The sequence below is a fragment of the Chiloscyllium plagiosum genome, chromosome 1 (assembly GCF_004010195.1).
Source record: "Chiloscyllium plagiosum isolate BGI_BamShark_2017 chromosome 1, ASM401019v2, whole genome shotgun sequence".
NCBI lineage: Eukaryota > Metazoa > Chordata > Chondrichthyes > Orectolobiformes > Hemiscylliidae > Chiloscyllium > Chiloscyllium plagiosum.
The window spans coordinates 108,169,224-108,195,574 of NC_057710.1; the positions used below are offsets into that span (position 1 = coordinate 108,169,224).

Here is a 26,351-nt window from a genome sequence, read left to right on the forward strand (position 1 = left end):
TTTATTATAACTTCACCTGTGATTTTGCAGCTTTATCTATTGCTTGCATCTTCTGATTATCTGTCACAAAGTTAGAAATGCATATGTGTGGATATATAGTAAGTGTAGCATAAAGTGGAGCTGCAATTTGTTTTTTCCCACCCTATCTGGATTTTTTGTTTCTCACCTACGTGACGTGCCAAAAAACGTTTGTCTATGGATTCATCATTATTCTTTGAATTGAAAATGCCTCCACATATTGCTGTATCTGTCTCAATCATTTTATCTTTCAGATTTGATCACCTTTTATAAAATGAATGTAATTCATTCATAAGCTGTAGGTATTGCTGCCAGCATCATTGGTCCTCTTGTGAAGGCACATGTCCACAGGAAAGAAATAATGAAGATTCCATAATGGCTCAGTTTTGTCCCTGTCTCTGCTTATCTGCTGCTGAAATCCTTATCCATGGCTTTGTTACCTCGAGACTTGACTGTCTTCTCCACTTTTACCCTCTGTAAATTTGAGATTATCCCAAGCTATGTCACCAGCATTTGAACTTGCACCAAGTCCTGTTTCCCCATGATGCCTGTACTTGTTAGCCCACACTGACGCCCCGTTAATCAGTATCTTTATTTTCAAAGTTCTCATTTCATTTCAAGCTTCTTCCCATCTCTGTAATCTCTCTCAGCCTTTCAATCCTCTGAAATAACTGTGCTCTTCCAGTTCTGACCTCTTGAATATAATTGCTTCACCATTGGTTACCCTGACTTAGCGGCATTGACTTCAAGCTTTGAATTCTCGTCTTAAACCACTCCACCTCTCCTGTCCCCTTTTTAAGCTGCTCCTTAAAACCTCTGTCTTTCACCAAGCTCATCGATCATTTGTGTTAATATCTCTGTTTAATGGTTTGATTTTAGCGTAGTATGTTTTACTGTGTTCTGTAATTATTGTGTGCAGTGACTTTTCCTTACATTAAAGTGGCTAAGTAATTGCAAATTATTTTTCTGTGCATACTGGAGATTGTGTTAGCTTTTTCAACATTTTTCAGCTTTGGCTTGTTTTATTTAAATTAACAGGACAATACTTACCCAGAGATTTTGAGGTCAAACCTGGGTTCTGTAGTTCTTCAACTGAAGAAACTTGGCATTGATGACCTGGTACACTTTGACTTCATGGATCCACCAGGTAAATAGCTGGTCAAATGATGTCTCTCCCACTCTACTTTTGTTTATAGAAACATTTATAGCAGTTTTATCCACTACCAAACCTCCTCTCAGATCTATTTTACAAATTTCAAACCTATTTAGTTTGTCCTAACTTTAAGGTTGTTATTGCATCTATATAATGCTGTTGGAGTTTGGGTTATCTTGGGTTTGTTCCAAGCCTACAGATTATACCTTTTGCAGTTTATGTTCATGACTTCAAAAATATCATTCTAGATATTGATAAAAGGTTACATATGAATTATTTGTGATCATTCTCTCTTATGAAGTGCTTCGATGCTAGGAAATTACCCTCATAAGGCAGGACAATGAGGAATAGAAAATTCTCACAACATTTGTGGGATGTGGGTGTTTGCTGGCTAGACCAACATTTATTGGCGATCCCTAGAGAAAACGATAGTTGAAGTATTCCCTTGAACTGCTGCAATTCATTTAGTGTAGGTACACCCTCAATGCTGTTAGACATGGAGTTCTAGGATTTTGACCCAGTGACACCGGCGACATATTTCCATGTCTGGATGATGACAGACTGAATGAGGAGCTTACAGGTGATGGTATTCTTTTTTTGTTGTTCTTCAAACTGGTGTCAATGGAGAATAATAAGGTGGACCCTTTGTGAATTTCTACAGCCCACCTTGTACTTGGTACACACTGCTGCTATTATGTCAGAGGTAGTGGAAGCAAATGTTTGTTGATGGAGTGCCTGTGAAGTGGGCTGCTTTGTCCTGAATGGTGTCAAGATTCTTGTGTTGTTGGAGCTGCACCTCTCCAAGAAATAGATTATTCCATCACGCTACCTACTGGATGGTGTATTTGGGGAGTCAAGAGGTCTGTTGCTCATTCCAAGATTCCTAGCGCTCTAGAGTGCTGTTATAACCAGTATTTATAAAGCTGGTCCAGTTCAGTTTCTGGTCAGAGGTAACCCCCCCCCCCCCGGATGTTTATAGTAGGGGATTCAGCTATGATAATGTAATTGAATGTTCAGGAGCTGCTGAGTGGACAGGATCAAAAAAGATTTCTCTTCATTAATGCTTTGGAGTTTTTCTTGTTAACATCAACGTGAGCAGGCATTTGAAATCATGTTTTAATGTTGTATATGAAAATCAGTAACATGACAATGAAATATTCACAGTGCAGCAGTGAAGTATCAGCCTCGTTAATGTGAAACAAAAACAGAAGTTGCTGCAAAAGCTCAGCAGGTCTGGCAGCATCTGTGAAGAGAATCAGAGTTAACATTCCTCCCTCTGAAGGGTCACCGGACCCGAAACGCTAACACTGATTTCTTTTCATAGATGCTGCTTCTGATTTACAGCATCCGTAGCTTTTGGTTTTTATTTAGCTTAGTTAACATGCTGCATCCCTGAGGTGGGGTCGAGTCTGATATTTTGACTTGAATTATGAGTACTGCCTTGGAGCCCAGTGCACACTAAAGGTTAATGACTACACCAGCAGGAATACCGAGAAAAGATTGGAGAAAACTGTTCATTGAAAGTTGACAGAACCTGAAAGTAACTTATGTAACCGGTGAAATTTTCCAGCCTTGAAGTGATAGTAGCATATTGTGTGTGCAGAGCAAAATGTTCCCAAAGTTGGAGGCATGTTTGTATTTTATGTAAATGAATCTGGTGGCTTACCAGAAGACATCAGTGATTGATGTTTTATAATGCTCTCATATTTGTTGGCAATGAATATTCCTGGTGAAGTGGCAAATGTCAACTCCCAAATAATCATCATCACCATCCTGCCCGCACTATGTAATCCTTATTGTGAATATTTGTTCTTAAGGTTTTTTTTTAAAATATCAAGCTAGAGCAGACAGTCATTTCCTTCAGGTCCATGGAATTATCCTCTAACTTGTCAGAAGTGCTTTTGAACTTGTATTAGCGCAAGCCAAATAGTCTAATGTAAGTGTCAAGTTGCCCACAATGAATTCAGGAGAGACAGAAGACCACCTTGTAAAGATGCGTATCTAAACATTTATACGTATTGGGGAGATCAAATAGTAACTAAAGTAATTTTTAAAAAATTTAATCAATGTATATCTAATTTTATATATTTTACTTTTCAGCCCCAGAGACACTGATGAGAGCCCTGGAGCTTTTGAATTATCTTGCTGCACTGAATGATGATGGAGACCTGACGGAACTTGGGTCCATGATGGCAGAATTCCCTTTAGATCCACAGTTGGCCAAGATGGTTATTGCCAGCTGTGAACACAACTGTTCAAATGAGATTCTCTCCATTACTGCAATGTTGTCAGGTAATAAGCAGGGATGCAATTGTCAGAACATGATTTGCAGTTAGACAAAGTAGATTATTGAGCAGGATTTGTTAGATTGATGTTTTGTCTAGATACTTAGCAAACGAAATTAAATAATTTGAATGTTCTAAAGAAATTATTGAAGTTTTGAAAGTTTAAGCTCGGGAATATAGAAGTCAAGCAATTAATTCTGATTACAATTTTTCAGGTTTGATGCTTACTTTCAGGTATTTTTTAACCATTTTCTAATATTCTATTTGCCCATAATTTTGTTCTGTTCAATCATGTTTAGCAAAGGAGGAAGAAGCTTAGTGAAGGTGGTGTTGATGAATATTGGGACTGTTCAGCACAAATAGCTTTAATATTCTATGCACAAGAAACATTTTTTTCCCCCAGTGTTAGAATTTTAATTCGAGAGAGTAATTTTACAAACCTACTGCCCAAGGCTCCAGACTGACAAAATATGTGCAAGTTCGTAATTGGCTAAGAGGCATATTTTAAATCCTTATTTATGTAATTGAGCTTCAAAACAAGTAACGTGGCTTGGTAGATTTACGGTTAATTTTGGCGCAGCTCTTTCACAGAAATGAGCAGCGCTAATGCTCATTGTGACTTAACATTGGTCACTTGCTTACTGAGGTAACTTGTGGTTTTGTATTTCATTAATAATATTGATTCAATCCTGTATAATGCTTATACAAAACCATTCATGGCCTGATGACGCTTTCGTAAGTAATGTTTAGCAAGACAACAGACTCGCACTCTGTGTCGGTTAAATAGATTAAATCAGATTCAGAGCAGCTGGGCAGGGCAGAATTTCACCCTTGCTTCCTTTTGTTCTTCTTGGGTTTTTAACCTATTTGCAAGGGTGAGATTCAAGTCATCTGTTGAACACTTTAAAATACTTAAACATTTTATGGTTACATATTTAGCAGGTTAGGAAAATGCTCGCAGAAGGCACTCAGTTAATACATTATAATAGTTCTGTATTGCCCTATGCACCGCCTTTTTCACTAAAATTTGGTAATTGTGTAGCTTCTGAAACACTCTTGTCTTGCAGATGTGAGTAGGTGTTGATGTTTGGTACCAAGCCAAGGTAGTAGACAGTCCAAGATGCAGTTGGTGACCATGTCCCATCATGCCCTGCCCAATGCTCTCTGAACTGACCTAGCTAGGCCTTGTTCCTGTGTCTGTGAATGAGTGACTCATCCATATGGGCGTCTGTGTTGGGCCCATACCAACATTGTTTAGTCCCACAGTGTTTTGTTCGCCCAACGGAAGCTAAGAAAGCAGCGGACGAAGCCAAGATGCGGTTCGCACATATAGATGGAGATCACCTGACCCTGCTCAACGTGTACCATGCTTTCAAGCAGAGTAAGTAAATTGTACTTCCCTTTTATCAAGTGCAGATCTTCAGATGGAGTTGTTTTGTGGATTCATGTAGCTTTTGTAGCAAAAAATGCTCTGAAATATTAAACTTCAGCATATACATCTGAGAATAGTTCAACAAGAAATTGGTGTGCAGCTGCCTGTGTGCCTATTTTATTACTTAAAGCGAACTTCATTTGAAGATCACTGCATTCATAAAACTGAATGTTGAAGCAAATTTATATTGGCATTTTTTGTTTAAAATTACTAATTCTACAGGACTGCATATATCAACTATCAATGATATTCATTGTCACCTGTCTTCTGAGACTTGCTTGTAAAAACATTCTGACTTTTAATCACATAAAAAATCAGTAAATCTCAAATTTATTTTGGATTCATCTTTAAGCTTTTGAGGGTGCTGGGGGAGGCAAGTAACACTAAGCTATTGAGTGGAGGCGGTGTTTCCCATTTGCAACTTTACTGCAAATATAGACTTGTGCACTTGTGTTAGTAGTTTTCTTTCAGTACATAACCGTTTCCAATTCTCATTAAGGAACACAGAACTGTATAGCTGTACTACTTGCAGTCTAATTTGTAATAGGAAAATGTTTGAGACTAAAACCAGGATATTCATAAATTGAATAAGGAATGTTTTCCCTGCAGTAACTAATTTGAAACTAGTAGTATCATATTTAGGCTCAAACTGGACAGAACTCAAGAATTCTTTGGATTCTTTTTGGTTGGAAATTTGTTTAGAGGTCTGCACAAGCCTGGGTTTAGGGTTGGACACTGCTGCACAGAGCAGCACTTGGAGATTGTGACAGTTAGAAAACCATAAAGCCCCTCATGTTTCTCGATTTTCAGTGCATTGAAATAATTGGAAAATTAGACATTTGTACAAATGCAGTGCAATTCCCAGGGTATCTTTCTGTGTGGGAATGCACATCTGCGGAGTGCCCTTTGACTTGGTGACTCAAATCAAAGTTGAACAACCTGCATACTTGTATTGCATATTTAAAGTAAATATCATTCTGAGATACGTTTTACAAACATGTCACAACACGAGACAGTAAACCAAAGGGGAGGGGATACAGTGAAGGGTGGTCAACAAGGGAGTTGGGCCTTCCAAATGGAGGGAAAGGTGGACAGCGTTAGTGAAGAAATCCCAGAGTATAGTATGACAGATAAATAGTCCAACAGCACAGTGATAGCGGGGAAGGTTGAATGACAAGTTGTGGCAAAAGAGAGCTGGATAATGTTAGTGTGGATGTGGAAGTTAAATTTGAATGATATTACCATGAAGCTGTGCACCGATGAGAAAATGGGGGGTTGTGTTAAAGCTGTATCTTTGACAGGGGGAAGGAGGAGGGATGAGGTGATGTAGTGATTGTGTTCACATGGATACCGTTGGGAACAGAAAGCATGGCCAGAGGTACCATGGCAGTGACTGAGTAGGTGGGAAATGAAGGAAGAGCAAAAATATTAGGATTGGAATTTGTGAAAAAGTGTTTCATTTTAAATTACTTAATTTGAACTGGATCATTTGCAATTTGTTCTTTATTTGAATCAAAATAGCTCATTATTAATTCAAAGAGATAGCGACTCTTCTTTGTGTTATTTGTTACCAATCTAACAAAATGATCAGTTAGAAGTTTCTCATTTTCCCCAATGAAATTCCCAAATGTTGCTTTGATTTTAATTTCAACTCAGCATTTGGAGAAATTGTTTTATGTTGGTTTTGCAATGTGTAGTTTTGTTAACAATCCAAAATTGTTTAGCCTCTTGATTTTTGTAGTCCCCTTGATGACTTCAGAAACTGTATGGTGAACCTTGGGGTTGGGAGAATACAATAGATGGACCAGCTTCTGAAAAAAAGGAAGAATTTATGCACAAATAAATATTTGTTTTTATACGTTGATCTATCTTAGTCAGTTTTGAGAAGATTTGTAGCTCAGGTTGAGGTTATGGATGTAAATTTGCTCGCTGAGCTGGAAGGTTTGTTTTCAGATGTTCATCTCCATACTAGGTAACATCTGTGAGTTTCCGGTGAAGCACCGGTGCTATGGTCCGCTTTTTATTTGTGTTTAGGTTTTCTTGAGTTGATGTATTTCCTGTAGTGATGTCATTTCCTGTTCTTTTCTCAGAGGGCGGTAAATGGATTTACCACCCTCTCAGAAAAAGAACAGGAAATTACATCCCAACCCAAGGAAACTTAAACGCAAATAGAAAGGGGGCCATAACACCAGCGCTTCGTCTGGAGGCTCGTTGATGGTGTCACCTAGAATGGTGATGAAATGTCTGAAAATGAATCTTCCAGCTCAGCGAACAAGCTTACATCCAGTTGATCTATCTGCTGTGCATTTCCAGCATTTTCGTTTTTGTGTTAGCATGTTATTTTGTTCATTTCCATTGGGTTTTTGTTTGCTATTATGAATTTTAAATTGATTGCTGTATTCATTTTACTGTGGCTTGAGTGACTAGATATTTTAATTATAGAACACCAATATTGCATAGGGAAACATTGTAACTAACTGAACAGAAACCTTTTCTTTAGAAACAAAACATTTGCATGGCAGATTGGCCTGTTGGCAGCGCACATTCTGAATCAGAAGGTTAATCAAGTTCCACTCCAGGGACTTGTGGCAATAATTGCTGCAGTAGTTAAAAAGGAAGTATTACATTGTCAGAGGTTTCTTCTTCTGAATGAGGCATTTAACTAAACGGCTCTGGTTAAAGGAAAGAGTTTTAAAAATCCCACATCATTGAGAAGACAAGCTGAGCTATCTGCCCTGATCAACATTTAATACTTAAAACAAATGCTAACATACGTTTTTGTGATATTAGCATTGAGTCATTCAGGTACACTGTCCTTTCCAAAGTGGGAATGTCATGAAGACAGTCCATGCTCTGGATGCAAGTATTAATTTAACTTGTTGCTTTGGTATGTTATGGAGAAAGTGTTGCACTTTTGGAAGTACCTTCTCTCTCTTAGAGCAATGTTAACAGCTCAATCAGGTGGAAAAGATACTATGGCACTGCTTGCTGAAGAGCTGGCATAATTTCCTTGTTCCCTTCACCAATATTTGTCCCTCAGTTAATATCTCCAAGAACCAAATACCTGATGAGTTATCATTTTATGGCTTGCTAGGGCTTTGCACTGCACAGATTGACTGCTATATTTGCCTACAATGGTTTTAGTTTCATAAATGAATGGAAAGAACAATTGTCTGGGCTAGACACTTGGTTCTTCAAATCTGTTCCACAGTTGTGTCTAACAACAGTTAAATCCATGGTTGATGCGTGTCCTAACACTTATATACTCATCTTTGACCCTGTGTCCTCTTTTTTTGTTCTCTATCTAAATCTCCATTCTAAATTTAACTCATCCTACATCAAATGCTGTTTGTGGCTGAGAGTTTCCAAACTTCTATTTTACTCCATGTAAAAGTGCTTCCTGCTTTTGTTTCTGAAAGATCAACTAATGTTTCGGCTATGGTCCCCTCGTCTAACATCCCAGCCTATCGAGAACTGTATTATTTTCCTTTAATTACTCAAACTTGGTTCATATCTCCATTGCTGTTCTAAGTTTCAAGAAATAAAGCTTGGGTTTGCTTGATTTCTCATAGGAACTTAAGCCTTGCTGTGCAGGTATTATTCCGATGTATTTAGACTAGATTCCTTACGTGTAAAATATAACCTCCCTTCAAGGTAGTTAGCACAGGTGTCATCTAACCATGGCTTTGTATCATTATTAGCGTAACTTTTAGCCCTCCTTTGTTCAAGTCTGTAAATTGTCATGTTTCCAAATGGCAGCTTGCCATTATTTTCACCAGGGCAGTTAAGGATGAGCAATAAATGCTGTCTCTCAGCAATATCCACATGCCATCAACTAATATGAAGGAAATCTCTAGATGTGAACGTCAGCATTCTCTCAGCAGCTTTAGTTATTTTCTATATTCTGTCCATGGCATCTTTAATCGATATCTATGCACCCCCAAATTTCTTTTGAGTTCCATTGCAAAAATTTCTTTCACTATTTAGCACTACACACTTCTATTCTTTTTAGATCAAAATGTGATCTCTGTCTGTTTTAAATCCATTCCTCGCACTTTGTCCATTCACTTAACCTCCTCTTATTCCTAGTGTAATTTTTTATTTCTTTCTGCACTACTTACAATGTCACATTTTTGTATCATCTGCAAAATTGCAAACATAGTTCCATAATACAATGGATCTTAATAAATATGGTGAACGGTTGAGGCCCCAGAACAGAACAGTCCATAAATGCAGTTTTACTTTAGAAAAGTAACACTGCATCATCTTTGTTTCAACAAAATCCATGATGTATTCCTGACCCATTTTATAAGTTGTATGGCAATTTAAATTTTTGATTTGACTTTAAATTATTGTGATCACTTTAATTTTTCAAACACCGTGTGATTCAAGTGCTGATAAAGAAAACGTTCCATTGCTCTGTAGGGCATAAGTCATTTTTAGAAGATTGCCAGTATAGCTCTTGTTTACTTGCTGTACATTATATGTCAAGTTACAAATGAAATTTTCATCGGTACAATGATCCTCCTCACATGTCAAGCACCTTGTTAAATGCTTCAGTTGGCTGTATATTAGCAAGTGCCATAACTGTAAGTCAGCTCTGAACGTTTTACATTCCAAGAAACTGATTCATTGCTGTTAAGACAAAAAAATCCCTACTGCTGATGGTCTTCGCTAATGATCACCTGCATTGAATGTATTCTAGACTGTGTTGAAGCACATGCTAATGTACTAATGTGCCATTAATTGCACAGGGCATAATTACTTTACCCACATATTCTTCTATATTCTTCGGACCTTGTTTTCTCTTTCACAATGTCCGCCAAGCATAAGAGTTAAGTTGAGATCGATGGGTTCCAGAGAAACCATGTGCTGAGCATGCAACATCTTTGAATATTGTAGATGGATGGTGCTGCTCAGCATGTCCTGCTTGATTCCCAGAACCTGCACCATTCTGCTAGTTCACTCCTGTACCAGATGACTGAATGGTGACATTGGACCTTTACCACTGTGAAGTTTTATGGTTGGTTTCTTCATCCTATAAAGAAAGAGACCACATTAGATATTAGCAGAAAGTTGGCCACTTGATGACCCCCGAGCATTTTGTGGACATAAAAACTGGTTACCATTCCATGAAAACTGTAAAAATGGAAGATCACAAGATAATTCATCCAATCTTAAAGCACAAATTTTGAATTTATATTGGGTTCCTCCATCTGTTGCCTTCGTTAATAAATATGCCCTTTGCCACTGCCTCAGGCAAGGCATTGCCTACGTCAGAAACAAACCATGGTTTTTTTTCCCGAAGACCTTGAAATATTTTGGAAAATTTCACACTAATTTCAGATGATTGCCATAAAGGAAAGTGTGGCATTACATTTTTGCATGCCATGTTCATAAAACAAACTTGAGCTTATAAACCAAAGAATTTAGCAACACCTAGTCTGTTGTACATGCAGTATCACCCTTTAGTACCCTTCCAGTTAAGGCTGTTAGGCTATTTTGGAATAATGGAGACATTTTGCTTTTTTAAAAGATGACTGAAAAAAATCAGTGGTAGCAGCATTCCTTCTATTTTCTTGCCGACTACACAGGTATCAGAGGGCTCATGCATGGCAGTGACACCTGGAGGCTGCCGATGCTGATGGCTGTGTCTGAAACATGGAACAGCTGCGCACGCAGCTTAGACAGTGTTGAGTGGGAGATATCTTAATTAAGTGTAATACCTTTGTTAGAATAAAGCAAAAACAAGCCATCTCTAAGGAAATTACAATTGCTTGTTGCTATAAAGCCTAAATTCCCATCAATGGAGCTCATAATAAAGTTATGTGTTTTACAATGGTGCTTTATCAAGTTGATTATTTCTGTCTCATGATGTCCTGTATATTCTGGGCATTCAACATGCCATCTGTTAGTTAGACCCCAGTTCCTTACAGCATTACTTTGTTTTCTTGTATTTCATGGCCCATTAGTACTTGAATTGTTCAGGGGTTATCTGTTCTGTTTAGCATAGTGTTTGAAAGTTGCACTGTCAGACCTTTGAGTTCTTCATTGGGCTTTTTCAGTTTTTACAAGTTTATTTTACATTTGTCTGCAGCATGCATCCATGTTTAGACCAAAGCAAGCAACGCAAGTACTGCATGATGACTTCAAATTAAAGTGAGACAGATCTAGAAGTTGTGGTAACTTGAGCAATAGGGAAATCAAGGGTTATGGGGAAAAGGCTGGAAAGTGAATGCAAGAAATGTCAAATTAGCCATGATCCTGTTGAACGGGTGAGCAGAGTCGAGGGGCTGAATGGCCTAATGCTGTTCTTATTTCTTATGGTTATATGGTCTGAATGTTCACTGTGTGCATCTTCCCTGGCCATCTGAGAAAAATATTTTATAAAGGTGTGCGCTAAAATATTTTGAGATCTTTTAGCTTCCCTAATGGTAACTAATATATTTGGATTATTTGGCAATCAAATGGCTTGTTTCTGAGTTTGCTGGCAGGTTTGTGAGGAGGATGCAAGGAGGCTTCAGGCCAATCTAGTCGAGTTGTGTGTGGGGTGATAATAATACAGATGCAGTATAATGTATAAGGGCTCTTGTGTCCTTGTATACCAGTCAGTGAACGTAAACAGGTAGGTGCAGCTAGCAATTAGGAAGACAAATGGTATATCGGGCTTCATTGCAAATGCATAGGGGTGTCTTACAGCAGTTACGTAGGGTCTTGGTGAGTCTGCACTTGGACTATTGTGTACAGTTTTGGTTTCCCTACCTAAAGGTGGCAGGACAGGTAAACGAGAGATTGGTTCAACTGGGTTTGTATTCACTACAATTTAAAAGAATGAGAGGGGATCTGATGGAAGCATAAAATATTCTAGTAAGGTGAGACATGCTATATACATGGAGGATGTTTGGGGAGTCGAGAAACAAGGGTCGCAGTCTCAGGATACAAGATAGGCCATTTAGGACGAGATGAGGAAACGTTTCTTCACACTTCACTCAAAGGTGGCCAATTTGTGGAGTTTGCTACCACAGAATGCTGTGGTGTCTAGGTCACTGAGTATATTTGAGAGAGAGGTTAACATTTTTAAGTATTAGAAGCATCAATTGTATGGAGGAAAAGTGGGCATTTGGATTGTGAGAGAAGATCCGCTGTGACCATATTGAATGGTGGAGCAGAGCCGAATGGCCTTTCCTGCTCCTGATTTGTACTTAGTTTTCCAGAGGTATTTGATAGGCTACTACATAAAAGGTTATAGTACAATCTGAGATTCTACCTTTTGAGTCCAGGCTTGCTTTCACAATTTCTTGTATATTTTCAGTATCTAATAATTTTTAGCAAATGTGGCTGCTTTTGGGTTTATAATCACAGCACTCAAAGTGCTTTGCTCCAGCAATTTGTGATTTAACTTACATTAAAATCCCCATGGTGTTCTTTTAGAGAGAAAGTAATACGATGACCTTGTGAGCAAAGGTGCACCTCCTGCTAGTTTGGACATTGGTGTTTTTATTCTGTTTGGACTTTGTAGAAAACTCCTCCATCCATATTAGGAAGTCCATGATCAACATGGATCTGTTGTTGTAGTATCAATTTAGTGAATTGACTCTATAAATATTGCTGTTTTTGAAAAATATAAATTTGAGTAGCTCAAATTAAGCAAAATAAATAATCCATCAAAATGATCATTTAGCACAAAAGAATTTAATTGTCAAATAATTAGAATTGTGACTTTAAATTCAGAGTATTGTTTCATCCCTTCATTAAATTTGGTAAAGTTTTCCAAAAAGTAGAATTGTCAGTATCACAAAATAATTGCAGCAAATTGATTGCTTTCCCCCACTTAGGATTCGTGACATTTCAGACCTGGCAGTTGTATAAACTATTAAATTTGGCTTTTGCTCGCAGTAGTTGTGGCTAATTTTAGTTGAGGCTAATCTAATTTCTAATAGCATTTTTCTTACGAACTGTCAAGTGTGGCTGTGTAGTTTTATGGTTTGCATTCAGTCATTCATCGCTGTGACTGAATGAATAGGTGATCTGCCTGTGGTAGTTACACTTTTATGAAACCTGACATTAGGGAAAAGAACTTGAAAACACCTAGAGTGAGTTCTTGTGATTTTTCCCTTGTGCCAGTGGCAAAGTACTTTCCCTCCATTTGGCACTTCCTCACAACAGAATGAATTGTTTTCAAGGCACCAGTTTGCTTTGGGTACTTGCAAATTAATGACGTGAATGGGCGCATTGCATTAAAAGGGCTATTTTTATGCTGCAGTGGCTTTTTGATTGCTTTATAAAGCCAGAATTTAATTGCAGTTTTTATATTAACCATGATACACTCTTTTTTTTATTTTTAGACCATGAATCGGTTCAATGGTGCTATGACAACTTCATTAACTACAGATCCTTGATGTCTGCTGACAATGTACGTCAACAATTATCACGAATCATGGACAGGTTCAATCTGCCTCGGAGGAGTACAGAATTCACAAGTCGAGATTATTACATAAATATTAGAAAGGCACTGGTTTCTGGTTACTTCATGCAGGTATAGTGAAAATGATTGCTGTTCCTAATTTTTGCGAAATATAGTACAATTCAACATATGGAGTCTGTATTGTTCATTTAAAACATTAAATCTCTGGCTGTAGAATGGAGCGTAGTGCTACATATGTTAGTTGTTTATTTGCACAGTGGTTGAAGCAAACTGTTAATGGGAACAAATTTTTCTTTTGAAACAAAAAAAGCACTTCAGGAGGAAATTGTGATGAAAGAAGATGAAGCAGGAAGATTAAAATGAAAGAATGGAGAATATTGGCAAAGGAGCTGAAGTGTCTCTCTAATGGAATGAAATTTAAAATAAAAATTGCCATAGAAGTTGCATATTAAGAGGAGATCAGAGTGAGGAGCTTGAGACTTGCCAAATACTGAGACTAGCAAGTATAAAATTCTTTGACCGTTATCTGTTGGAGAGTACTGGCTGGATGAAAACCAGTTCAACATCAGATGCAGCAGTCTACTCTTGTGTTACTAAGAGTTGTTACTTTCAGAAGACAAACCACCTGAAAGTATAAAGTAGTGTGCAGAAACTTATTTTGTGGATTTGGGATTATCATTTTGTACTGAACTTAAAACTTCAGTGTAGGTATTAGATCTCTCACTGATCTTATCATACTAAGTCCCTCTAAGCTATTCCACAGTTCAAATAGATAATGACTGATTAATGCATTCAATTCAATTGGATGGGGTTATTTATACTTCTATAATCTAGACTTGTGTGGCAATGCTTTTATAACATTTTATATTTTGGAATTGGAAGAGAACTTATCAGTAGTTCTAGTTTGATCATAACTACTTGATTAATTCAGAATTAGAGTGCAATAAATGGAAAAATTTGTTGGCTTATATTTTTACAATCAAAACAAATTAGGACTTTTTGTTGCTCTGAGCCAGGTGAAATTTAAGCTGTTGATGTAGTTGTGAGGGTCCGTATGTAGGTCTCCATTTTGAAATATACTATCAACCTTTCTTCGTGCAGGGTTTTTTTCCATTCTTTTTTTCCATTATAGGTTCATTTGAAACTTCTCTTTCTTTGAAGCTTTGTTATTGACCTTCATATAGCTTGATAACAAGGGATTCACTAATAAAACATGTGAATTTTTGCATTGAAAAGTAATGTGCTATTATTACTAAATGAGTATTTGGAGATCCTTTCTAGGATGGGTCAACAGTACAAGGCCCAACCGCATGTGGGTGAAGTAAGTGACCATCTAGGAATAAACCGGTGGCTAGAGAGGTGGTCAGACACCCCTCTCCATTATTTTGCTGTCCTTCTCTCCTCCAGTGTATCCTCTGTTTTACAGATCATGATTACCAATCCATTTACAAAGGATTCCTTCATTCAAAGAAATTTTGTGCAGATTTGAAAGGAGTTATCAGTTACCTAATCAAAAGTTTGTGCTCTGATATTGCCTCTCTTTTACCATATCTAAGAACTTGATGAGTGAGCTGGTTAAATTGGGTCTGATATAATCACAAGAAGCTCCTGTCTGGCAAAAATTGCTTTACTTCAATATAATTAAAAACGTTATTTGCCCTTCAGTAGAAATGGAAACTGCCAAGTTTGCACAGGATTATTGAATTGTTAAAGATTATGTTTATTATATATCTGTTGTTTTTAATTGCTTTTCTCGGTGTGTTGTGGGTGTGCTGAAACACAAGTGAAAGGCACATGTTAGAATGAATGATAGGAGCAAATTGAGTAGTAGATGGCATCAATTTTTTTAAAAACCTACCATCAGAATTAAAAAGCATGGCAATAGATGTAAGTTATTCAAAAAGCTGTGACTCATGCATCTCGGAAGGACGGGAAATATTGATAATTCAGCAGGACTCTGTGGCTTGACAGTGATGTAACAAGGTCCTTGTAGGGTCAGAAATATGTTGTGGTGTAAGTGGGACACTTGGCAGATAAGTGGAAAGTAATTTTTGTGAATGTCTGAATTGTTTAGTTTTTGTCAAGCTATTTGAATATCTTGTAAGAACTGCACTCTTCGTGCTTCAGTAAGTTATAAAACATTTCTCATATTGAAAGGTCATAAGATTTTCTGTAAGTTCCATAGTTTTTCATATGAAAGAGAAAGATTTAACTTGATAAAGTTACATATGATCAAATTAAGACAATAATATGCACTAAAGAATAAATGCTATTCACACTGGAAGCTTCAGTGCTACACAAAAAATGCAGGATAACTTGTTTGTTTGCTTTATTGACATGCTCTTAATACATCCTAAGATGTTTGGCTTGTACCATTCATTTTATACCTTGCAAGGATTAGTACATATCCCAGAGAATGTTCCAAGTTATTTTATTTTGCCCAATTAGTTTAATTGCTGTTTCAATTTATAACTTAATTTTAACCATTGTATAAAAATAAATGCACAAAAAGATTTTTTTTCCCTTCTGTTTCCATCCTGCCTACCCCTTCCCCAGATTTTTACCAGTATTCTGTGTCATGAGTAATGACTATTTTCTGTCTTTGTTTTAGGTGGCTCATTTGGAACGCACAGGCCACTATTTGACTGTGAAAGATAACCAGGTTGTGCAGCTTCATCCTTCTACTGTCCTGGACCACAAACCTGAGTGGGTGCTCTACAATGAATTTGTACTTACCACTAAAAATTACATCCGCACCTGTACAGATATCAAACCTGAATGGTAAGGTTCAGCAATACAGATTTTGTATTTCTGCATTTTATTTTGTTGAAAGCTGCCTGTAGCCTTATTAGTTAATATTGGATGCCAAAATTAAAACTTAAATTATGGCAATGAACTTGCTGAACAAAGAGACCTTGGAGTGCAGGTGCATAGCTCCTTGAAAGTGGAGTTGCAGGTAGATAAGATAGTGAAGAAGGCATTTGGTGTGCTTTCCTTTATTGGTCAGAGTATTGAGTACAGGAGTTGGGAGGTCATGTTGCGGCTGTACAGGACATTGGTTAGGCCACTGTTGGAATATTGTGTGCAATTCTGGTCTCCTTCTTATCGGAAAGATGTTGTGAAACTTGAAAAGGTTCAGAAAAGATTTACAAGGATGTTGCCAAGGTTGGAGGATTTGAGCTCTAGGGAGAGATTGAATAGGCTAAGGCTGTTTTCCCTGGAGCATCGGAGGCTGAGGGGTAACCTTATAGAGGAGAAAGTGAGGTCTGCAGATGCTGGAGATCAGAGCTGGAAATGTGTTGCTGGAAAAGCGCAGCAGGTCAGACAGCATCCAGGGAACAGGAGAATTGACGTTTCGGGCATAAGTTCCTGAAGAAGGGCTTATGCCCGAAACGTCGATTCTCCTGTTCCCTGGATGCTGTCTGACCTGCTGCGCTTTTCCAGCAACACATTTCCAGCGGTAACCTTAGAGGCTTATAAAATCATGAGGGGCATGAATAGGATAAATAGAGTTTTTTTTCCCTGGGGTCGGGGAGTCTAGAAGTAGAGGGCATAGGTTTAGGGTGAGAGGGGAAAGATATAAAAGAGACCTAAGAGGCAACTTTTTTCGTGTAGAGGGTGGTATGTCTACAGAATGAGCTGCCAGAGGAAGTGGTGGAGGCTAGTACAATTGTAACATTTTAAAAGGCATTTGGATGGGTATATGATTAGGAAAGGTTTGGAGGGATATGGAACGGGTTCTGGCAGGTGGGACGAGATTGGGTTGGGATATCTGGTCGGCATGAACGAGTTGGACCGAAGGGTCTGTTTCCGTGCTGTACTCTACATAAAATAGCTCCAAACCCAGGCTTGAATGTAATTACTTACCTTGACCAAATAATAATTGTTGACCTCTACCTTTTACATCAGTGGTTTCACCTAGACCAAAAAAACGTCAACAGCAGATTTTTAATATGACAGAAGAGTTAAATGATAAACCATCAAGAGTCATTGCTTTGGTCATGCTGATGCAGGCTTGCTTCAAGTGTTTTATACTTACTGTTTCACCAAGTCAATGGAAAAGTTAAAAAGTGGGGAAAATTATATAAGTGAAGCTTTTATAATGCTCAAACCTATGATTACCATTGCTGGCGCATCTTCCTAATGGTCATTAAAACTATCCACTTGTGATACTTAGTTACTACTAAATAGCTATAATTGGGCTGAAGACAGTGTGATCAATCACATTTAAATGACTGAGACTGTGTAATTTATAGTGTTTTTATGTTGAATTTGCTTGGATCTGTAGTTGTGGCTGAATGTCAATGAAATTGCAGAAATCAGTAGATGTAAGTTGCATATGGTGATCTAGGTTTTTCTGTGCTTCACTGGGTTGTTCTATAGGCTTCCTTGGGTAAGAAAACCTTGCGGTTAAAAATAAATCTATGTCGTCATCCTGTTTAAAAATGCAGTAGAAAAAACCTGACTTTGGACTATTTACAAATGCGATGCTCTAAGAACCTAGTAAAATCTTGCTTTGGGAAATTATGTCAAGGATAATGTTTAGTCAGCAGTAATATCCAGGCTTCTGATTCATAAGCACAGAAAGTTAATTACCACAGTCTTGTACTTCAGATAGAAGTTGCTCTTGTAGAAAGAACTTCAGTAGATAGGGTTGAAGGATATAATAGTAAGCTGTAGATAAGAAATAGAAAGGAAAAGAACAGCTGCCAAGACTGGAAAAAAAGTGATAACATAGTCTGAACTGAAAAGGTTATAGGAAGTAATAATAAAATACCCTTTAAAAATAAAGCAGGAAAGATAAATAAAAACATGTAAGGGACCTGAATAGCAATTTATGCATTGTTTCTCCTCACATGTTTTGCTGTTGATAGTATTCCAGCCATGAAGAGAGTGAAAACAAAAATGTAGGAACAGGAGTTTGCCATTTAGCCACTTAAACCTGTTTTGCCTTTCAGTGATATCTTGTTTGTCATTGGTCGTATCAGACTAGAATTCCAGGCCATATGATTTTTTTGAAACTACTTTGAATTGAAAATCTGTTGCAAATATCCATCTTCAATCTTGCCTCCACCTTCGATTCTGCCCACCGACTAGTCCATGGATTATTTTGTTAAGAGGATTGTGGACTGTCTGTTTAGTGGCTGCTGCTATTCCCATCCCTTTCCAGAGCCACTAGGACACATTTTGCCAAGCTCATCCCCTGCCCTTGTCCTCAACTTGTTTCTTTCTCTAACTTATCTCTGTCATTCTCTCTGATCTCATTTTTTCCACAGGGCTTGCCTCCAGTTTTCTTGATCCTATTTCTACTAAATGCCCTTCCAGTAGGGGACACAATGACATTTTTTTTCCCTGAGTACTACTTTTTTGGTTTTCAGGAGCTCCACTTTCAGTCTCATCAGCTCATTTATTACATGACACAATCTTAGTAACGTTAGCTTCTGTATCTGTGCTAACACATGGGTTATTTCAACTCCCAACAGAAATAGAACCAGAAGAATTCGGCACAGTGGTTAGCACTGCTGTCTCTCAGTGCCAAGGACCTTTATGCAACTGTGTGGAGTTTGCACATTCTCCCTGTGTCTGCGTGGGTTTCCTCAGAATGCTCTGGTTTCCTCCTATAGTCCAAAGATGTACGGGTTAGGTGGAATGGACATGCTTTATTGCCCATAGTGTCCAGGAATGTGCAGGCTAGGTGGCTTAGCCATGGGGAATGCAGAGTTACAGGGATAGTGTGGGGGATGGGTCATTCTTCAGAAGTTGATGTGGACTAGATAGACTAAATGGCCTGCATTTGCACTGTAGGAATTCTATGAAAATATTCAATAATGGTCAACTTTCTGTTGCATTTAAAGTCCAGAGGTTAGAAGAGAGTGCAGACTGCCTAGGCATCACAGATTTAAATTGCTACAAGACGATGAAAATGAGTTTTTATTTTCTAAATAACCAAAGCAGATGTCGCACTAAAACTGACACACTAAAAGCCATCGCCTAAATGCTCCTCTCAGATTGGTATATTTGCAGTTAACTGGTTTCCACTGCATCTTCAAAGGAATCTGTTAACAAGGTAGCTGCCACCCTTTTGTTGTGTCTCCAATCCTTGTTTCAGATTCAAGTTTAACAGTTAATCATGTTCACTGCATCAGCATTGACTGCAGTGTTCCTATGTAGTAGCTCCTGAATATCGCAGCCTTCGTTCCATTGCAGGCAATTCGTTATCTCTAGCAATTTCAAGTTTCCCTGCTTTTGTTGCCTCAGTGTTCATTTGTTAACAGATTTAAAACTGTTCTCTCTCCTTCGTAGCCTCTATGTCCATCTTTTTATGCAGCCTTCCTCTCTGTCCAACCACTTCCTCTTTCTTCGCTGCCTCATTCCCTTGTAGCTTCTTTACTCCTGCACTCCAGCCCTTATTTTCCCTCATGGGCAATTATAGCTGAAAACCATTCTGTGGTGTCCTTTATTGAATCCAGTGTTGCAGAATTCTCACCAGCTGTTTTCCTCCAGTGTTTTATTATTACAATTGTGCTGTGTTTATTTTTGATTTCATGTGTGTCAATTCAAGTATTCTGTCATGACTGTACTGTACCTATCTAGGGAGTGCACAAGTTGCAAATATCAGAATTCAAGCTGTCAGCTGATTGTCTTGCGTCTGATCGGTAAATGTTCAGAGATAACAAAATCTGTCCTTTTTAACAGGTTAGTGAAAATTGCTCCTCAATACTATGAAATGGGCAACTTTCCCCAGTGCGAAGCCAAAAGACAACTGGAACGTATAATTGGCAAACTTCAGTCCAAGGAATATTCTCAATACTGAAGTAATTCTCAAGTAGGAAAGCAGACCAATGCAGATTTCATATTGAAGAAATATGGACTTCAGATTCTGCCCATTATAACAAATTTAATTTGTCTATTAAGGAAAACCTATGGATGTTTTCTTCAAAAGGCTGGACAATTCCTCACTTTATTTTTTAAAAAACCTTGTTTATGACAGGTTGTGTAACACTGTGTTGAGCAACATAGTATGTTGCTGGTGTTATGTGGCTTTTTTATTGTTATGTTGACTTTTGTCACAAACCCTGTTGGGTTTTAAGGGGTTGGGGTGGGCAAAGGTTTCAGAATAATGCTGTAACTGTTAATTTTTAAAGAGTTTCATCATTATTGCAATCCTATCTGAATTTCTTGTAGTCATTCAGAGTTGGCAATTAAAGTATGTATTTCTCAACCACATACTGCATGATCCTGCCCATGTTGACATTCTTACTAGAAAGTTGTAGAGATTCAAAGAACTTGGAAAATTTATATGTAGGCACCTCTGAATTTTCCCAACACCAATTTTTGACTTAAATAAAGGTATAGTGACAAGTTACGTTATGTGTATATGGTGTCTTATTGAAAAATGAGGTAGTTTGAAATAAATTTTAATCATTGATTCCCTATATATTTCAGGTAAGCCAAGCAATTGTTTTAGAAATTGCATAAATGGCACTTGACCTTAAGTGATTTTATTCTTGCTCAGTACATGTAACTTCTGTTATCTGTCCTCTGTTACAGCATTATTGTATGGTAATTTTTCCATTGGCATCTGGCCCATTTCAGTATTTTTTATTCATTTGGGCGATGTGGGCGTCGCTAGCTGGCCAGCATTCATTGTCTGTCCCTAGTTGCCTTTGAGAACGTAGTGGTGAGCTGCCTTCTTGAACCGCTGCAGTCCATCTGCTGTGGGTGGATCCACAATGCTATTAAGGAGGGAATTCCAGGATTTTGACCTAGCAACAGTGAAGGATATATTTCCAAGTCAGGATGGTGAGTGCCTTGGAAGGGAACTTGAAGACGATGGCATCCCCATATATCCTTACCTGGTCTGGCCTATTTGTAACTCCATTCCCATAGCAATATGGTTCACTGTGAATTGCCCTCTGAGCACTTGGAGAAGAGCAATAAATACTAGCATGCCTACCCACTTTCTGTGAAAAAAATAGTACAAAAGAGGCAGGTTTATTCCTGACAATATTCTGTTTTGAGGCCAGTCTGCTGATCACTTCAACTTCACGTATATTTTATTAACTTATGCTGAGTTTGGCCTTTTTTGATCTTTGTCAACTATGGGAGGTGCAGTCAGTTCATATAGCTGATGTTTGATATCATCTTGGAGATGTATATTTGTGAAAGAAAGCCAATATGTTTTGAGAGACCAAAATGATAAAGATTTTTGTGTGGGGCAGCCAAGATTTTGAAGAGCTTTTAGCATTTGGAAAAGTTGAAACAATTTCCTTCCATTTTGCTGCTTCCTCCATGTATGAGACAATAGTAAAGGGCAGAATTCACATTTCACTCAGCAGTTAAAATCATAAGAATGAGGTGTTTGAGGTTCTTAGTTTTAATATAGAACAGAAAGAAACCATATGTCCCATTATGGACGTGGAATCCAGAGAGAACGAAAGTTAGACAGGCAGAGGGATAGTAAGCCTTTTTGAATTAGGGTCTAATATTTGCAATCCATCATTCTTCAACTATATCTGAGTTAGTGAAAAATTGTGGTCAAAGCTTTTTCCATCTCCCCATTTGCTTTCCTCAGCAACCTGAGAAACATCCTACCTGGAACGTTTGGCTTGTTAGACAACCTGTTTGGTGCATGGTTTCTCTTTATTTTATCGTATTCTGTATCTCTACTCCCTCCTTGTGTGAAGAATGATGCAAAATACTGTCATGCATCTGCCTCTCTGCAGACTTATCCAAATTACCTTTTCCCTCAAAAGGAATACAACAGCAAATGTTAGTAAAATACTGTACGCAGAATGTTTCCCATTCAGAATGTGCTGGAGGAAATGTTTTCTTTCTGGTGAATCTTTCCAACTGTAAATGTTATCTGTTAAATTGAAGTGGTGGACCTCCTGAGCAGAAAATATGAAAAAGAAATGAGACTAAGGTAAGTGATATACATTGTTTAGTGCTAGCAACTAGGCCAGTTCTGAAATTGGAACAATTGTTTTCCTATAATTGGAACAGTTATACTAATAAACAGCTTGGATGAAACATAAGCTTTATTTATTGAAACACTGATATGCTTTGGTATAAATCAAAAATGGTTGTTGACATCAGTATTCTGACTATAGACTTGTTGTTTATTTGTTCTGTTACTGATTGATTAAATACCCATTCCAACTTAAGGAACTTCAGAAGCTGATTACCTTTTACTCTGAACACTGCTAGCAATGTTTAAAAGCAAATACACACACTTAGAGTATTTAATTTTGTTCTGCAAATATTGTTTTAAATTTTAAATGTTCTCTTTCTGGTCCTTGCTGGGAGAGTCCTGACCGTTCTGTAGCATGTAGCCCAAATACCCATGTGTAAGCTTTAATTGAGAATGATGGAAAGCTGTTCAGCTGCTGAGGGTATATAGCTATGTCTGATTCTGTCTTTTGTCTGATGTTCATCCAGAGTCTGTGAAAGAATAAAAAAAAACAATCAGCAAGCCACCTGAACCTTTCTGAGCTGGGACCTTCTACCTCGCAGCCCCTGCTTCCTGTAGATTATTGTGGGTTCCAACCAACTAACTTAAACTTCTGAGAAAAATAGGACATGTATCCCCCACTTTTTGAACGTTCGCTTTAAGCAATTTTGCTTTTACGAAAGACCTACGTTAATACATGATTTCCTGAATCCGAAGAGAATTTTCACTTTTACGAAAAACCTTGATACTTTTTCCCATATAAATCATGCACCTTCACTTTATGCAATTTCCAGCTTACAAAACGTTTCCTGGGAACGCTCTACTTTCAAATAACGGGGGTTATCTGTAATAAGATGTGTCCTGAAACTTGATGTAATGAAGTTTTCACATTTTTCATGAAACAGTAATTTATTTCCCGAATTTACTTTTAAAATTTTTTTAAAATGTGAAAGTTTGCTGTAAACCTTAGTTTTCACTTGAGATTTAATTTTTTTCAGCATTTTCAGCTGCACATGGTGATAGAACGTTGTGCCTATAGCTCTTGCTTTCAACTTCAAGAGACAAATTATAATTATCACTCGTGACAATTATATTTTACTTGCGTCTGATTTCTTTTTAGCCCCACCGCACAACTGTCATTTCTGGACTATGTTTGCTCCCTGACTCTAATTAAATTCCTGGTATTTGCACCTCAAACACTTACTGTTTCAATTTTATACAGTTCTTTTCCATCTTGTGGGAATTTGTCATAATATAAATAAGGCAACATGCACCACACTTCGGACCCTGAAGCTTTAATGCAGACCTCCTCCTTTAACTGTTGAGTATAAAGTAGGCCATAACAGCCAGCTGTGCTTCCCTGGCCTTGTATCTTTCATATAACTTGCGTGTCTGTATACTTTAATTCTGAATGACATAGTCAATTATGTCGAAAAAACTATGTCCAAATTTCAACAGGAATATTTTATCTACTTACCTCCGTCCCCTCCCATTTGCAGTTAATTCTAATTCTTATTTTGAAATAAATCAGGAATTTTCTTAACTAAATATTTGAATGATATACCTATTATTTCATCTACGAGATCTTTCCAACACAGTAATTTGTGTTCTATAGACTATTTGTTCAGCTACCATTACTGGATTCAATATATATTCAGTGATATTTTCATTTTTTAAAAATCACTTGATTAAGTTTTTAGCAGTATGTGGAAATAGTTTCCTGTAAGTCATAGAATTGTAGAATGGTGATAGCATAGATAGAAACCTTTCAGCTCATCTGTCTCTACTAGATTTCAGCAAGCATAACTCATCCAGGCCCACTCCCCTGTTCTAATGCTGCACAGTTATCCTCTTGAGATATTTGTTTAATTTCCTTGTGAAAGTTGTGATTGAATCAGTCTCCGATTCTGACCTGGGCTCTAGGCTGATCTAGACCCTCCTATACTGTATCATTGAAGCTGGGCATGGCTTCGAGGAGACATGCCTTGTATTTCAATGGGGCACTTTTTGCTTTCCGCACTGATTTCTCATCATTAGACTGCCCCACAGACCCGTTTCTTGCTTCATTAATTCTTGCATAACTACCTTTTTTACCATTTGCTGTCATCCCTTTGTTATCTCTACTACCTATAACCGTCCTATAACAGAACTGCAGTTTATTTCCTCCTTTTCCCCCGCTTTCTTTCGGCCATGAAAATGCTACATGTCTAAGGAAGTGTCACTCGCCTTTAGCATTAATTTTCTGTCGCCATCGATTGAATAAGAACAGCTACACATATCCCATTTCCCTTCTCAGATACTTTCATGCAAGGAAGGTGGAAAAAGGGATCTGAGTGTAAGACTTATTTGAGTGTCATACCCTCCCATCAATAAAAGAATACATACTACTACTGCCTCAGTTCAGTAAAATAGATAACAGCCATTCATTTCTTAGCGTAATGTCGTAACCAGTCAGCGTTAAAATGTTAATGGCCTGGCTGCTGGCTGTCGGATCAAATATTACTGGATACGTTCTCCATGCCAATGCCCCTACCAATGGGGGCAACTGATTGGTGCACTCATGCAACATAGTGTTGGTTTTCTCTCATTTGTATTCTTGTGAAATATCCTGATTAGTGCAGAGTGAAAAACCTTTGACAAAATGTGACTTTCTTCAGCAATATTAAATAAGATTAACTGTTTAAACACTAATGCTCTGTAGTCTTTGTGTTTTGGGGATGAGCGTTCCACTGGTAAGGCCAGCATAGAGCATCCATCCCCACTGCTCTTGAGAAGGTAATGGAGAGCTGCTGATGTACTTGGGAATAAGCACGTCCTCTGAGCTGTTGAGAAGGAAGTACAGGTCGCTCTGCTATAATGTTCATTTCGTTAATGTGAATTTGCTGTAACGCGATTGACAATTTGACACTTTCAAAAGCACAAACTTATAAAATGTGTTGGCTGTAACATGATTACATCATTCTTTAAGCACTGTTTCTAAAGCGCAATTTTTCTATAACATGGAGTTACCCAAGAACGCAACCATCGAGTTTTCAAAGAACTACCTGTACCATGATTTTGATCTGATGACATTAAAGGAACAGCTTTAGCCACAGTCTTTATGTGGATCCAGTTGAATTTCTCATTGAAGGTGATCCCAGGATATTAGTGGTTTCAGTGCTAATGTTTAATGTCCAGAGGAGAAAGTTAGACTGTTTTGAAGATGATCATTGATGATAAGTTTGCATAAATGCCAATCAGCCCAAGCCTGAATTTTAGTGACCTTTTGCTTCATTAGCAAATGGATTGCTTCATGATCTGACGAGTTTTGAATGGTGCTGAAAAATGCAGTCATCAGTGACCTTCCTTCAGACCTTATGATGGAATGAGGATCATTTTTTTAAAAAGTGGAAGATCATTGGGCTTAAGATACTATGCTGAGGAAATTGATTTCTAATCACTAGAACAATTTTCCTTTGCTCAATATGCTTGACCCATAGAGTGTTTCACTCCTGATTCTTATTGACTGACTTCAATCTTGCTGACTCTTTTAACACTGCTCAGCTAATTGTTCATTTGATGTTGAGTGCTCTCACTCATGTCTCCCTCATGTCTCCCTTTGGACCTTAGCTGTATTTTCCTCATTTTGACCAATGATGCAAGACAGGCAGGAGTCTGGAAGAACATAGCAAACCAGGCAGCACCAGGAGATGGAGGAGTTGATGTTTTGGGTGTAACCCTCCTTCAGGCAAGGTGCAAGCTGGCAGTCGAATAGCAGGGCTGCATGTGAGCTCTTGCACAGGGCCTACGTGCTCTCATCTGCTTTCCTTTCTTGTTTTACTTTTGCTTCTCTTTTGCTTTATTTTCCTTTCTTCAATGAGGGGTTGGTCGGCAGCACTGGCGTGGGAGCAGGCTACAGGAGGAGTGGTGGCTGTGGCTTCTCCTGACAATAGGAGGCAACGAGTGCTTTCTCCTGCTGTTTGGGGCCGGTGGCAGTCAGTTCATTCTCCCAGCGGTTAGGACCGGTGGCAGCGAGTTCGTTGTCCTGGCATTTGAGGTCAATGGCAGCAAAGCACCTCCAGTCATCAGGGATGGCAATGGCAGTG

The 26,351-nt window shown here is 38.1% G+C and overlaps 1 protein-coding gene across 2 annotated transcripts in view; it reads left to right on the top strand.

Annotated features, from left to right (window-relative positions):
- The window catches only part of dhx15 (DEAH (Asp-Glu-Ala-His) box helicase 15), a 103,789-nt gene extending 83,110 nt beyond the window's left edge, over positions 1-20,679 (top strand). For both annotated transcript variants that reach the window (XM_043693906.1, XM_043693916.1), the window contains exons 9-14: positions 1,057-1,165; positions 3,272-3,463; positions 4,715-4,837; positions 13,234-13,424; positions 15,925-16,094; positions 20,010-20,679. In XM_043693906.1, the coding sequence (XP_043549841.1) occupies positions 1,057-1,165; positions 3,272-3,463; positions 4,715-4,837; positions 13,234-13,424; positions 15,925-16,094; positions 20,010-20,127 (903 nt within the window). In that variant the 3' untranslated portion in view covers positions 20,128-20,679. The remainder of the gene's footprint in view (positions 1-1,056; positions 1,166-3,271; positions 3,464-4,714; positions 4,838-13,233; positions 13,425-15,924; positions 16,095-20,009) is intronic.
- The last annotated feature ends 5,672 nt before the right edge of the window (positions 20,680-26,351 follow it).